This window comes from Schistosoma mansoni, chromosome 4, assembly GCF_000237925.1.
Source record: "Schistosoma mansoni strain Puerto Rico chromosome 4, complete genome".
NCBI classification, from domain to species: Eukaryota; Metazoa; Platyhelminthes; class Trematoda; order Strigeidida; family Schistosomatidae; genus Schistosoma; species Schistosoma mansoni.
The window spans coordinates 20,171,844-20,185,961 of NC_031498.1; the positions used below are offsets into that span (position 1 = coordinate 20,171,844).

General features: G+C 34.2%; 1 protein-coding gene and 1 non-coding gene across 2 annotated transcripts in view; one reads left to right on the forward strand and one right to left on the reverse strand.

Moving 5' to 3' along the window:
- The window catches only part of Smp_155850 (putative heterogeneous nuclear ribonucleoprotein k), a gene marked incomplete at both ends in the record, with an annotated part of 94,513 nt that extends 91,712 nt beyond the window's left edge, over window positions 1-2,801 (forward strand). Inside the window, one exon of the mRNA XM_018797127.1 lies at window positions 2,657-2,801. Within this exon, the coding sequence (XP_018652200.1) occupies window positions 2,657-2,801 (145 nt within the window). The remainder of the gene's footprint in view (window positions 1-2,656) is intronic.
- An 8,678-nt stretch (window positions 2,802-11,479) lies between these two features.
- Window positions 11,480-11,546, reverse strand: Smp_tRNA_01865_Pseudo_TTG.1.1. The gene has a single exon. It is a non-coding gene (tRNA).
- Window positions 11,547-14,118: the final 2,572 nt, after the last annotated feature.

A 14,118-nucleotide genomic window follows, 5' to 3' on the forward strand; every position in this document is an offset into this window, starting at 1 on the left:
TTCATCGCACTGGTACGCAGCAATCGTCGTTTTTCTACTTTTTCAACGACAATCTAAACCGAACCGCACACACTTTTTTCAAATCGATTATCCTTACTTTATTGTCTATATGCACATCAGATATTCGACGCCGTATTACTAGCCGATTAGTAACAATTATTTTCATCTTATCTATCCGTTCACATGTGTAACTACACGTTGCATCACTCATTACCCAGAAACATTATTTGATTACTGCTGTTAATATTCTATTCCCACCACACTACATGTCAGAAAAGAGTTTAGAGCTAGTCTCCTAAGGATACACTCTTGTTAGTCACATTCAAGTCAGTTTCACTCACCGTCATCGACAATCATATGTACTGATATTCTTATCATACCTTAGTACGGTTTATTAACAAACGAGGTTGAGCGCCTATCCCTCAAACGACATAAATCACGCTAGACTTTACGACCAAAAAGGATTACGCCCTGCAGTCACTATTCTGTCCCTCTGGTCATTCTACTAATACATGTTAGACGATAACTCGGTGCATTTGGTTGCAGTGCAGCAACGAATATCACCCATCGAAGCAGTTATCATTTTACGGCTGGATTATTTTTATCCTACATAAACTCCACGTATGTAAACGCAAACCCGTTAATCGCTAATGGACGCTATTTACTCTACTGTGGCTTATTAGAACATCGTCATATCTCACTGTTCTTTATCCTTACATTCAATCAGCACCATAGACCAAATCCTGTTATATTGTACTTTACTTATTTTTACAATTTATTCCGCTGTCATACCTATAAACGATTTATTACTCTGTTTTCATGGTATTTCAAATCGCTCATACGAACAAGTTATTTTATCATCCAGACAGTCACGATACAAATGCATGTTAATCTTTTGTACGCTTATTAATCTGCTCATGACCGCATGCTAACGTTTCCATTTTTGTTCGCGCCTTTACGATACTTATATACTTTTTTTACATAAGTATGATACTTTCGTATAATGCACTCACTCCTCACATGACACTGTATTGTATTGATAGGTGATTGAATTTCGAAACATATCATGGTGGCCAGTTCCCAATTCTAATGGTATACTATCGATCTGTAAGCCAGTTTAGTATGCAGGTATACTAAACTTTATTCCATGATGATTAATTTAGTACAGGAATTATCAATAACAAATGGTAATAAACATTAAGATTAGGTTCAAGACTACATAAATAATGACTTGACGTTCAGATCATGACCACTTGAAATCAAATCATAATTATTTATTTTTGAGAAGAGATATTATTTGCTCATTTACACTAATAATATTTGGCTTAGTGCCAATGTTTTTTGTAAACTAAGAGGTACGGTAGATATATCGGCCGGCATCTATATTAATTGTTAGTTATCTTAAGGTTAAAATACAGAAGTCTTTCACAGTATTGAGTCACAAGCAAATGAATTTGACATATGAAATGAAATTCTAACTTTGGTATATCTGTTTAAAACTGAGGACACTTTAAATGTTTCTCTTTGGAACATTTGTTGGATAATAATGTTACTATTCAATTTTGTATTGTTTGTTTGAAGCTTTCCATTGATGTTTAGGACTGCAATTGATCAGTCTCTCATTGGCATATGTGCAACCTATGTGGACTGCTTCGATATTGTCTTAAATCACAAGCATTATAAGTAAAGATGGGTGGTGGCTAGCATCCACCCAGCTGACGAGTCCCAAATAGGGCAAAATGCGTGTTCTAGATTCCACCACTAGCCACTATCCATCTTTACCATTCAGTTGTCAAAGGTGATAATAGTCCATCAATTGAAAGATACAATTTAGGTGTTAAACTTGACAAATAAATATCTTAGTAAACATTATGTTCTTATGCTATGAGGTTATCGTGAACTACGATTGCCTATTTAGATACGCTGACCTATACGACTAAACTTATGACGCATACACCAGTACGAGCCAACTAGAGTTCCAATTGGTCCTTCCTCCCCCTAGCTCTGCCTGTTAAGTCCAAAACGCCTATCTCAGCCTCCGCGTTACGAATCGTATATTTCAAAGATACTGGGTTTATATGCAAACAAATCATACCGCATCATACCATAAAATAGAAAATAAGATTTGTACAAGATAAAACCAAAAAATGGCTGTGATTGTGAGAAACTTTTAATAATAAACTGGGAATATCTCGAGAATAGTGAAGCGTATGATAACAGTCAATAGGTCAAATAAAAGCTTATGATGAAAAGAATATAAATATACATATAATATAGTCATTTAATAGTCGTACAATAAGAATATTCGTATAACATTAGTCCATAAATAATCTCTAACGACTACCACTCATTTATTCTCGTCCGGATATAACAATAGAACTATTTGATAATATTTTCCTTATGTTATTTAAAATTGAACGGATTATGCCTCTTGATAAAGCACTGACTGGACTATGTAGGCTTTGGTTATGGAATCAACGTGAGCTCCAATGAATTTGTATTTATGATTAACTAATTAGTGCAAAGAAACAAAGTATTTACGAGAACCCAATTATAAATCAAAGATATCATCACCATATAACCAATTATTTTGAAATATAAGGCTATTTAGTGTTTACAAAATTTTTTCACTGTTGATTGATTTTTACTTTACAAGGATAACGGAATGTGAACTAGAACAACCACTATCTATGGCTATCATTTCCTCATTAGTTGGGTCGCGTTCCACAATCCTGTTACAATGGTCTACACGACTACATTGGAATCAATTTAGACTGGGAAAATTGATAAAATGTAAGTAATTATTTATTGATTTTAGTTTTGGGATAAATTAGATGAGGTTGAACTTAATCATCTAAAGGAAATTTAGTGCCCTTGAATTTTGTTATTTCTGGATTCGATTTCTGGTTATTCGTGAATGTACCTGGCCGATGAGTCCGAAGGTATGACAAAACATCTGTTTGGTGCATTCATGCAATAAATAACTGTCTATCTGAAGACAGTCCGTGAGGTAAAATATATCTGAAATGTAAATTCTGTTTTTTTTTACAGGTCAAGACTGACTCATATAGACTATCCTTGAGTTGTTAAAAACAATGAAGAACTGTGATAACTATCCCGTGTATGAAATTCAATCATTCCATAATCTATTTAACAATAGCAGATTACTACGCCTTATTATTATATGATGTTGTTCATTTAATTTTCTAAAATTAAGTAAATAATTCCGCTTACAATTGTATCAATATCAGATTAACACAGACGTGATCGATAAATTTTATCGGATAATATTTACTAATCTGAATATTCAAATAAGGTTTTCTAGGAAAGCTTTACTTCCAAATTGAAAGATTCACATTTCTAAATGGTGAAATGGAAAATAATATTAATACTATTGTGATTTGGTTGTTGTTATATCTCCACAGATCACAGCATCCCAAAAGGAGCAAAACTGTCACCGATGTAGTAACCATTGGAATCTATAAAATAATGCGCACATTTTTTGATAAATATTGTGTCTAACTATCCATATCAGCCACTGTTAACTCTTAAAATAAACATTATGATTATATTCCGGAGGGAAATAGAATTATAAATTAGTTTCTTACCAAAAAAATTTGTCCCGACCGTTGCTGCTACCTTGACGTGGTGGTCGGGCTTGCCTATCGTGATGAACTCATCGAGCTATACTGGCTGGAACAATCGTTCCTCAAAGTTCTACCATGCCAGACAGGTCGGTTGAAGAGCGGTAAGACTAAAAGCAGCAAACCCAAGGTCCGAAGGTGAAGTCGTACTGCTGACCACAGGGGTGTGATGGCAGTAAGGTGTTTCCTTCAGACAACCAGCATAACAGCGATGTTGCCTTCCCACAAGGAGGGGTGGGGTTAGAAAAGGTTGACCCTAAAAATGCACACCTCGCCTTATCCCACGGATATCCGTCTCCGGCGGTAAGGTCCCAACAAGTACGGAGCTAACATAAAAACTACCCACAAAAAGGTCGTGTGTGACCGACCTCAAACAGTTGTCCCTTGGGCACTGCGGTCACGCTCTCAGGCCATTAAGACCACTTCTAAACCAATTTCCTTTTCAGGTACCTGTAGAAGAACCCTTCCACGGTGTGGGAAACCGGGAAGTGATAACTGCCCTCATACCTCTAACAGCACTCAAGTCTGACTGACTGAAAAAAATTTGTTTATACCTCTATATATAAAAATAACTTTCACTCCCGTGACGAAATTACAAAAACTACTCAGTCAATAGACTACCTGAAACTGTCTTCAATGTCAAACCGAATGATTGTTTGGGAAAGATGACTTTTCGATTTCAATCATCTGTAATTTTATTAAGATTGTATTACTTTGTCTTATTCACAAATACTTAGTTTAGAACTCATTGTAAATAGGCATTCTAAATCTTAAATTTGCTTCAAATAAATTAATTTAATAGAATATTTAAGTGAACGATTGTTTTCAATAACTTCACCATCAAAATCTACTGTAATAAATTCACAAGTATTCTACTACAATGGTCAAAACAAGGCATTTATAAATGAATGAGTTAGACAATGCTGTAGGTTGATATTAGTGAACTTTTACATCGATTATGACTCCAATACGTCACATTTAAAAATGACAAGTTGGAAGTATTTAAACCACTGTTTTAGCAAAAAAATTGATCGGCAGCCTGCTTGAATATCTGGGTTACCTGTTCCCCCCACCTAGATATTTCAACAAGATGTCTGTTTTTGTTTGTTTCAACACATCATTATGTCTATTAATCGCATAACCTATTCAGGCGCGTTTATGAAAAGTTTACGACCTTTCGCCGTACAATTTACAAAAAGGTACAATCGGGACATCGTGGTGGCTGACAATATGCTTTGAAAAGAATGAACATTATTCAGATGTCAGTTCCTGAACTGCTAACTTCTAACTGACAATCACTAATTGGCAAGGCGGACTGTCTTCAGTTTTTACTAAGTCTAAATATGTATCGTAATCATGATGTAATCACAATTCAAGAATCCTGATTAAATTATTTACAAGATGATTGTTCAGTATCGCTAAAAGATTTCAATATTTATTGTCAGGATCGATCAAGAAATAAGAAAATGAAACTCGTTGAAATACTTTATGCTGTGGATTCTATATTGTACCAAAAATATAATATTGAATAAAGCTATTAATAATAAAAAGGAAAAATTTAATTTACCTATTTATGTATGCCTTATTCCAACCATTGTAATACAATAATTTTGTCTTAATAACTGTAAGGTGTGGTTGTGGTGATAAGCTTACTGAAATAATTTTCCACTTAAATATTTCCTTTTTAATTTCATAGCGTTATAAGCAACTAATTCCGTAAAAACTGTGGTAATTTTCTAAAACGATCAAACTTCTACTCACTCTCATATGGGTTAAACTTCAGCTCATAGTTTTAATCATTTGTAAATCATTAATTAGTAATGATATTCATACTAATTATGAGTAGTATAGAAATCCAAGTTAACTTTGGTCGACATAACTAGTGAAAAACTCAGGACTTCACTCTCTTCATGACTTTCTGCAAAATAATCCAAGCATTGTGGTGACCAAGTTATCTTTCCATTGCCTTAGCATATTCTCTGGAAGAAGATTTTGAAAGTGGCTAAATGGTTTAAGTGTGAAGCTCTTACTACCTTTATAGACAGCATTATAAGTATATGCTTCAGAGAAAAGTCAGCTATTAGTATTTTCCACAATAATCAGAGCAATGTCAACAAAACTAGGGATGATTATCAATCAGATTTTATACAGACGAAAAAGCTGTTAACCACTTGTGAATATATTCTGACAGCTCACTTCTTTTCGAAGTATCTGCCGATAACTTTCTACAGAAATATAGTATCTAATAATTATCTGTTTTTTTTATTCACCCAGTAATTTTCTGAGTGGTTTTTGGAGCATGTTTTCAATAAATTTGGATTATTGCTGTCAGTGAAATACAAAATATATTTTTACGTAGCTACATCAATCTGACGAGCACCAAACGGGGTGAAACACGGACTCTCGATCTCAACTTTATTAGAACTCGTGACCAAATAGGATGATCAAGGCACTCCTCTCACGATACAAATATGCCAATAGAGACCCATAAATTACAGTCTTTAGTGTAAACGGTGGAAAAGTACAAACCCTTACAAATACTCTTTTCTTCATTTACAATGATATTCATTTTAAAACATCTGTGAAATAGATAGTTCGCTTTCTAACAGTGGTTTATGCGCTCGATCTATTTCTCATATCGTTAGTCTAGTAAAAAATTTAATTTGACCTTATTATTCTACGAGTTAATTAGTTCATTAGTATTTTTTAACAACTTTGGAATCCAATCTAGGCAGTTAGTGTCACCAGCCTGCGTCCGATAACCCGTACTTGATAAGTAAGTTACATCCCACTTTATTGGGACGAGATAGTCTAGTAGTAAATAAAATTACTTTTCATCAGAAAAATGACTCCTAATTCGAATTCTACTCGATGTGTAATACTCAATCAATTACGATTCGTCTACTCTTTCAGATTTCGTTGACTACATACTAAATAAAATCGTAGTGGATGTAAACACAGGTGGGGTAAACCAAATGTGTTTCAATACATTACAGAATCTCTTGGTACAATCTGAGAACAATATAGTAAATACTTCATTTGCAAAATATCCCTCAATTGTCTCAGACTTTGTTGTTCCTTCGTTTCCATACCGGCCACTCTCTGTTCTCAACCTTGTGCCACTAGGCACTCCACTTTTGATTAGTGTTACATACTACTTATATCTGCAGACATCAGTAGCACACATCACAACAGTAATTAAACTACACATGATGAATATGATAAATCAGGAAAACAATTGTTATTAATTTGATAGAGTTATCATATTGATTTTTTTCCACTTTATTTTATATTTTAGATTTATTAGATCATGTTTATCCAATTGGACAATCAATTTTATTGACACAATATGAACTTTTCAAAATGGAATTAGATAATTATTTGAATTGTTTAAAACAAATTACTGAAGATAAAAATAATCAGCTGTTAGAAAAAAAATCAATCAATGAAATTGATTATCAATTTGATAATCAATATAAACATTTAGAATTTCCAACATTAGAACCATTTAATATGATTATTTATGGACTTCCAAATATCTCATTTGCTTAGGGGAATTATTTATATTCTATAAACTCTTTTAATGAAAATGATCTTTAAAACTGGACAGTATTGATATTTATATTTCCATATTTGATAGAATTGAAAAGAAATAAATGATGAAATAAACAATAAGAGAGATTTTACAGTCACTTTTTTTCTACACAACATTGTTCGTTTACATTAAAAATTATTACTTACTTATGCCTGTTACCCCTCATGGAGAAGAATAGGCCGCTCACCAGCATTCTCCATCCAACTCTGTCCTGACCCTTCCTTTCCAGTTCTTTCCAGTTAACATTCATTCTTTTCATATCTGCTTCTATTCCCTGACGTAATGTGTTCTTTGGCCTTCCTCTTTTCCTCTTCCCTTCCGGATTCCAAGTTAAGGATTGCCTTGTAATGCACATTGGTGATTTTTCTAATGTATGTCCTATCCACTTCCAACGTCTTTTCCTAATTTCCTCTTCAACTGGATGCTGGTTTGTCCTCTCCCATAAAACGCTGTTGCTGATAGTATCCGGCCAATGGATGTTGAGTATTTTGCGTAGACAACTGTTTATAAATACTTGTATCTTCTTGATGATGGATATATTAGCTCTCCAGGTTTCCGGTCAATACAGTAGGACTGTCTTGACGTTCATATTGAAGATTCTGACTTTGAAATTAGTTGACAGTTGTTTTGAGTTCCATATGTTCTTCAATTGTAGAAATGCTGCCCTTGCTTTGCCAATCCTCGCCTTTACATCTGCATCCCATCATCCTTGTTTATCAACGATGCTTCCTAGGTACGTGAATGTTTCCACCTCTTCCAGAGTTTCGCCATCAAGTGTGATTGGGTTGGTGTCCTCCGTGTTGTATTTGAGAATCTTGCTTTTCCCTTTGTGTATGTTGAGGCCTATTGATGCAGAGGCTGCTGCTACATTTGCTGTCTTCGTCTGTATTTGTTCGTGCGTATGAGATAGGAGGGCTATGTCATCTGCGAAGTCCAAATAATTTAAATGATTCTGAGAAGTCCACTGTATTCCGTATTTCCCCTCAGATGTCGAAGCCTTCATAATCCAGTCAATCACCAGAAGATAGAGGAAGGATTCAAAAGTATGCTGAATACATTTTGAATGATTTTCGAGAACGATGTCCGTCTAGAATGTCTATGTTAACTTAAGTGTTGCAAAACTCTGGAAAAGACCGACTACAGTCAGATTTTCATTGTTTGTGTTATCAAGATATATCTGTAATGAAGATAACTGAAAAATTGAAAAGTGCATGCAATACTGTTTATTAAGCTTTTATTTGTAGCTTGTAAGGGAACCCGTTAAGATGATCGGTTAGATACACCTGAATACCAACGGTATCCGAACTAAGACATCGAATAAATTTTCACAATATTCGATTGTATCTTGATAGAAATTAACTAATGATGATAGTGTTTCTACATCGATTTCTCAGTTATCCTAGCTAATAAAGAAACATATAGCTTCTTTGTACGATTAATGTCGAAAATTATCAACTATATTCAGGTCACTGAACATATATCGATATGAATGAAGTCATCTATAAGCTAAAAACAATTATTCTTATATGAGGAAATTCACTAGCATTCACCAGTTCAACAGATTTCAAAAATTAGATCTTGATAACGTACTTCTTGTAAAAAGTTATTTCGAATTGGATTTGATTCAGTTTAAATAAAGTAAACCTTGAGAAGCTGCAATCAACTAAGCTAAAATTATGGTATCTTTTCATATGCACTTTTCATTTTGATGTAGCATTGGAAATTTTACTAATCTCACATTAAGTTTGTACATATTTAGTCGACATTGAAAACGAACCGATTAGCACCACAAAAACGATGGTTGAATAAAGTAGAAAGACGAAAAATCTATTTCAAATCAGACAGATTTTAAAGATAAAACTATGAAATAAAAATAAATGGGATATATAACTATTAAATGGATTAATGTTACTTACTCATTTGTAAAGATTCCATTTTATAAACACACTCTATTTGGGACAAAAATCATCCCAGCATGTGCTTCTTTTACTGACTTTCTGTTCTACCTAAGATCATAATTTAGTAAAAACTTGAGTAAAATATGCTAACTTCTGAGGTTATTCTATTAAAAAAGATGTTCTTATAAATATTCACTGAAGTGTATAAATTGTAGGTCTATTCTTCTAAAATGGATGGCTTCTGGCTAATAGCGGGACCCAAGATGTGCTTCCCGTACCATTTGAGATTTGTCAGACAGGTTTACCTGTATATCCGTGTTGATATCTTCATTGAGACTCGAATCTAGTACCTTCCGCTTCAAAAAGCAATACCCATTTAACTACTAGTTCTAGATAATCATTAACTTGTTCAGTGGGTGTGAATTTCATTTCTGTGTGTTTTGTATCTTCTCGTTGTTGATATTAAGAATTGTCGTTGATTAGTGTTTATCAGAAAATGTGAAGCCGTCTATTCTAAAAAACTTGATAAAATAGCTATATCGAAACAGTCTGCTCATGATATGTATGTAGCAATAAAGATTGATAAGTTGCATTTCTTAATATCAACAATGAGAAAATTCAAAACCTTACAACAATAGTATTTATTTAATTATAGAAATTATATTTCAAATACAATTTTAACATTGAACGTATTGTATATACTCGATGCCCAGGTTTTGTCAAATTATCCTTCCCAGTTTGACGAATTTTCATGTAAGTGGCGTTTTCACAGTTGAAATTGCGAATCAATCTAAGCTAGACCACCAGTGAAAACCCGGAAACACTGGATGTCTGTTTCGTTCTAGTATGGTATTCCTTAGCAATGCTCATCCATGATCCCACTGTCTAGTACTTTCAGGTTTTCAATAGTAGTCTAGCTTAGATCGACTCACAATTTCAACTGTGAAAATAGTACAATCTCCACAAACCCCCATACACAGATTGATAATATTAGTAGTAATAATGTTTAATTTGAGTGAAATGTTTACAAGTAAAATATGAAGTCAGGACAAGCATTACAGATAAATCATCTTGATGATAGTTCACTGTCCACTCTACAGTAATATATATGTATGATTTATAGCGATGAAAGAATACTCATCGATTAGTTGTGTTACGCAATATTTACATGATGTCACTATAATAGTGACCTTTCATCAAAATATTTTATCAATTCCTTGCATATATATATATATATATATATATATATATATTACTTACGCCTGTTACTCTCAATGGAGCTTAGGCCGCCGACAACCATTCTCCAACCCACTCTGTCCTGAGCCTTCTTTTCTAGTTCTATCCAACTTTCGTTAATTCTTCTCATGTCTGTCTCCATTTCTCGGCGTAATGTGTTCTTTGGTCCTCCTCTTTTCCTTTGACCTTCAGGATTCCATGTGAGGGCTTACCTTGTGACACAGTTGGGTGATTTCTTCAATGTGTGTCCTATCCACTTCTAGCGCTTCTTCCTGATTTCTTCCTCCGCTGGAATCTGGTTTGTTTTCTCCCACAGATATATATATGATGAAAAATTAATTGAAAAAGATTTCTTCGTTCCATTCATCATTTGCTAAAACCGCGTTTTTTTTGTTTTTTTTGCCCTAGATCTTACATTCTATTACTCGTTCTTCATTAGTGTTCGTCAGGCCAACGCTTTCAGATGCATGACGTTCTACATTTTTAATGATCGTTGATTAAATTTTCAGCCTTTCATGCGGAAACTGAAAAATTGTGGAACTAATATTTTTACAACTAACTAGCTCCAAGATGGGTTCCCAGAATTCTAGTGAAAAGTTTTGATTAGATAGAGTTTGCTCATATCATAAATAAAGCAGTCATCACTTACGGGATTGCATAAAAGTCACTCTGTACCTTGAATTGATTGAGTTAGCTGATGTAGAGCACTGAATTTTAACCAGGTAATTTAAAAGTAATGTGCACTCCATGAAAACTCAAAGTTTTGATTTGGACTCCTGATGGATTAATGTATACACACTGATAAGAAGTTACAAACGAGGATGAAATCCTAAAGAAAAATGGGAATCCGTAATAATTAATATCTAAAACCTGACTAATCAGCCATTTATCTCATGTGATATATATAAATTTTTGCTGTATAGCTGTACTTAGTCTTTGAAGCAGTCATAAAGGAATTTAGTTTAGGTGTTTAGTTTATTTTTTAAAAGTTACAATCAATATTGTTAGCAAAGATGGATAGTGGTTAACAGTGGAATCCAGGACGCACGTTTCGTCCTATTTCGGGCTCGTCAGCTGGATGTACCTGCATATCAGAGTTGATGTCCACTCTGGGACTCGAACCCAGTACCTTTCGCTTCAAACGCCATCGTGTTATCCACTCAGCTATTGAGTTCTGAAGACCTAAACATCAATGGTAAGATTCAAACAAGTAATACTAAGTGAATTTACAATCAATATGTTTTTCCTTTTTCTTTCCTCAATGATTTCGGATACGTGTAATACCATTTCTAATAATTAAGTTAAAATGATTTTAAGCATAAAGAATTATTTTTTCCAGTTTATAATGACTCATCCTTTATTAAATAGAATAAGTGCTGAAGGGAAGTTGCGTATTTATTGTAGTTCTAATAATATCTAAAAAAGGGGGTTATTTGAATTAAATCAGTTATCAAATATTGTCAACATTGCCATTTATGTATGGATGACTTTAAACACACGACTGTTTAAGAGAGTAATTTTCCCACACTTACATCTTGTGTAGAATAGATGGAATTGTATAAAGGTATTTTTCAATTTGTATTTGTACTAGACTGGATCTTGATCATCAATTTTATTGATTCTCACGGTTAATATTTATATGTAAGTTCTTTTTTGTGCCTTTCATTATTATTTTATTAACATTCATAATATTTCATAATGTGAATGGTTGTTTTCTTTTATTACTTACATCATAGATGACTTCTTGAAAAATTGTGAATTGTTTAATGATTTAAAATATCATTAGAATGTTAACTCTTTCTATGATTCACAAATTCTTTCATATGACACAATCATAAATAAAAATCTAGATTGATGTGAACAGAGAAACAAGAAGAAGCCTTGACAGAATACGGATGCTGTATTTGGGGACGTTATTTCATTTAATGCAAAGCTTGTATAACAATAAAATTTACTTTTGCCCCTAGTTTATTTTACAGATCATAAGCTTTCGTTTGATGTATGATTCACTGCCATAGGCTTTTCTGTTCCAAAGCTATTGTAATTTAAACGTAATCTGTGGTACTCTATTTTCTGCTCTAATCCCCAGTTTTGAACATAATTGTATTTTCTTAATTGTTGTACGTTGTGGTCAGGTCAGTCACCTATTTATTCGTGTATTTTTTTACACTAATCTGAAATTGGGATCCAGGTGGCGATTGGGAATAAATCGAGTGGTGTTCCAGTTGACTTTGTCTTCTCTCTCGCGTGTGCTTGTCAGCCAATCAGATGATAGAATAGTTTTCGTCTCTGTATCTCGTGCAGTTGATCTCACTTTCGAACTCAAGCACACGAGCCTCAAGGTTAAGCCAGTCAGCCTATCGCGTCAAGGTTTTAATCTACATTAGACAAATTATCCTCTGGACTTCTATCTAGTTCACACCTACGATCCTAGTATGAATCCGACCCAGGACCTCCAGGTCTTTCAACGAACACAATGATTAAAACCAATAGGTCAGAATTCGATGATATAGTACCAACTCCAATCAATTTTCGATTCAGCTCGACGCTCATCCAATATCATTGATGACAACTGCTTCACTCTCAATGTCTAAACTCCACGAGTCACAGTTTGCAGTTTGCGTATATCTATTTGGTGCCTCCCTGTACTAATGTCTATGTGTTTAAGTAAATAAACGCTGCTTGGTTAGAGGGTTTCGCTAAAAATTACTCCATGAGGTCGTGGGGCAACTATTCACGATGCTGAAATCAGATGATTATTTGAGTATGAAAGATTAGTTGCTTAGTATCTAGCGTGATTTCAAGGAAGTAAAGAGTTTACTAAGAGGCACCGCGTGACGCGAGTTGGCGGGAACCAGTCAAACCTTCTGAATCCGACCTGAAATCTCTTCAGATACCAGAATAGGACTGGTGAGACTTCCAAGATAAGAGTAGCGGTCGTTGCGCTTAACTACACTCCCTACCATTAATTCAGGCGATGACGCAAGGCAATCCTGAAATAACACTTTGAATATAGAAGAGGGAGACCGCATTCCAAACATGCTTCCATTTTTGTTTAAGGTGGTCAGAGGGCTGCATATTCTCAGCGGAATTAAAATTTGCAATAATCTATGCGGTATATTGGTAATCAGAAAATTGCATCATGCATAAAGTTGGGTAATTGAATTTGTAGATAAAACTCATTAAGACTAGGTAAAAGATAGGCAGGGGTAATTATTACATATGGTTAATTAATTGAGACAGAATATTGGGTTGATTTAGTTCAGCTGCCCCTAGTTTTCTCCCAACCTACTCGTACATCAGCAAATATAGCCCATTCAGGTAGGATGCAGTCAGACATACGAGACAGACGTCATAACCACCTCAATCGATGAAGATTTATAACTTCATCAACTGACTTGCCACTTAACCTAGCAGCCTATACCTAACTTCAACATTACTCACTTGGTTCTCACATAAACCCGAGGAATACGTCGAAAATATCTATAATCGAAAACATGTAGCCTACTCACGTCTTCTACCAATCATAACAGTCTATTTATTTATATATCTCAACCAAATGACTTGAAATTCCAATTCACATTTTGTTTTCGTTAAGTTTCTAAGCGGAACAAACAAGAAGCTTACAAGTGACTATCTTCAATTTTCACTTGAGGCATCATAGATATGCCCTATTGAAGAGTCCCAAATAGTAAGAAATGACCATCCAGTGCTTACAGGTATTTAGTGGTTGGTAATTCCAACG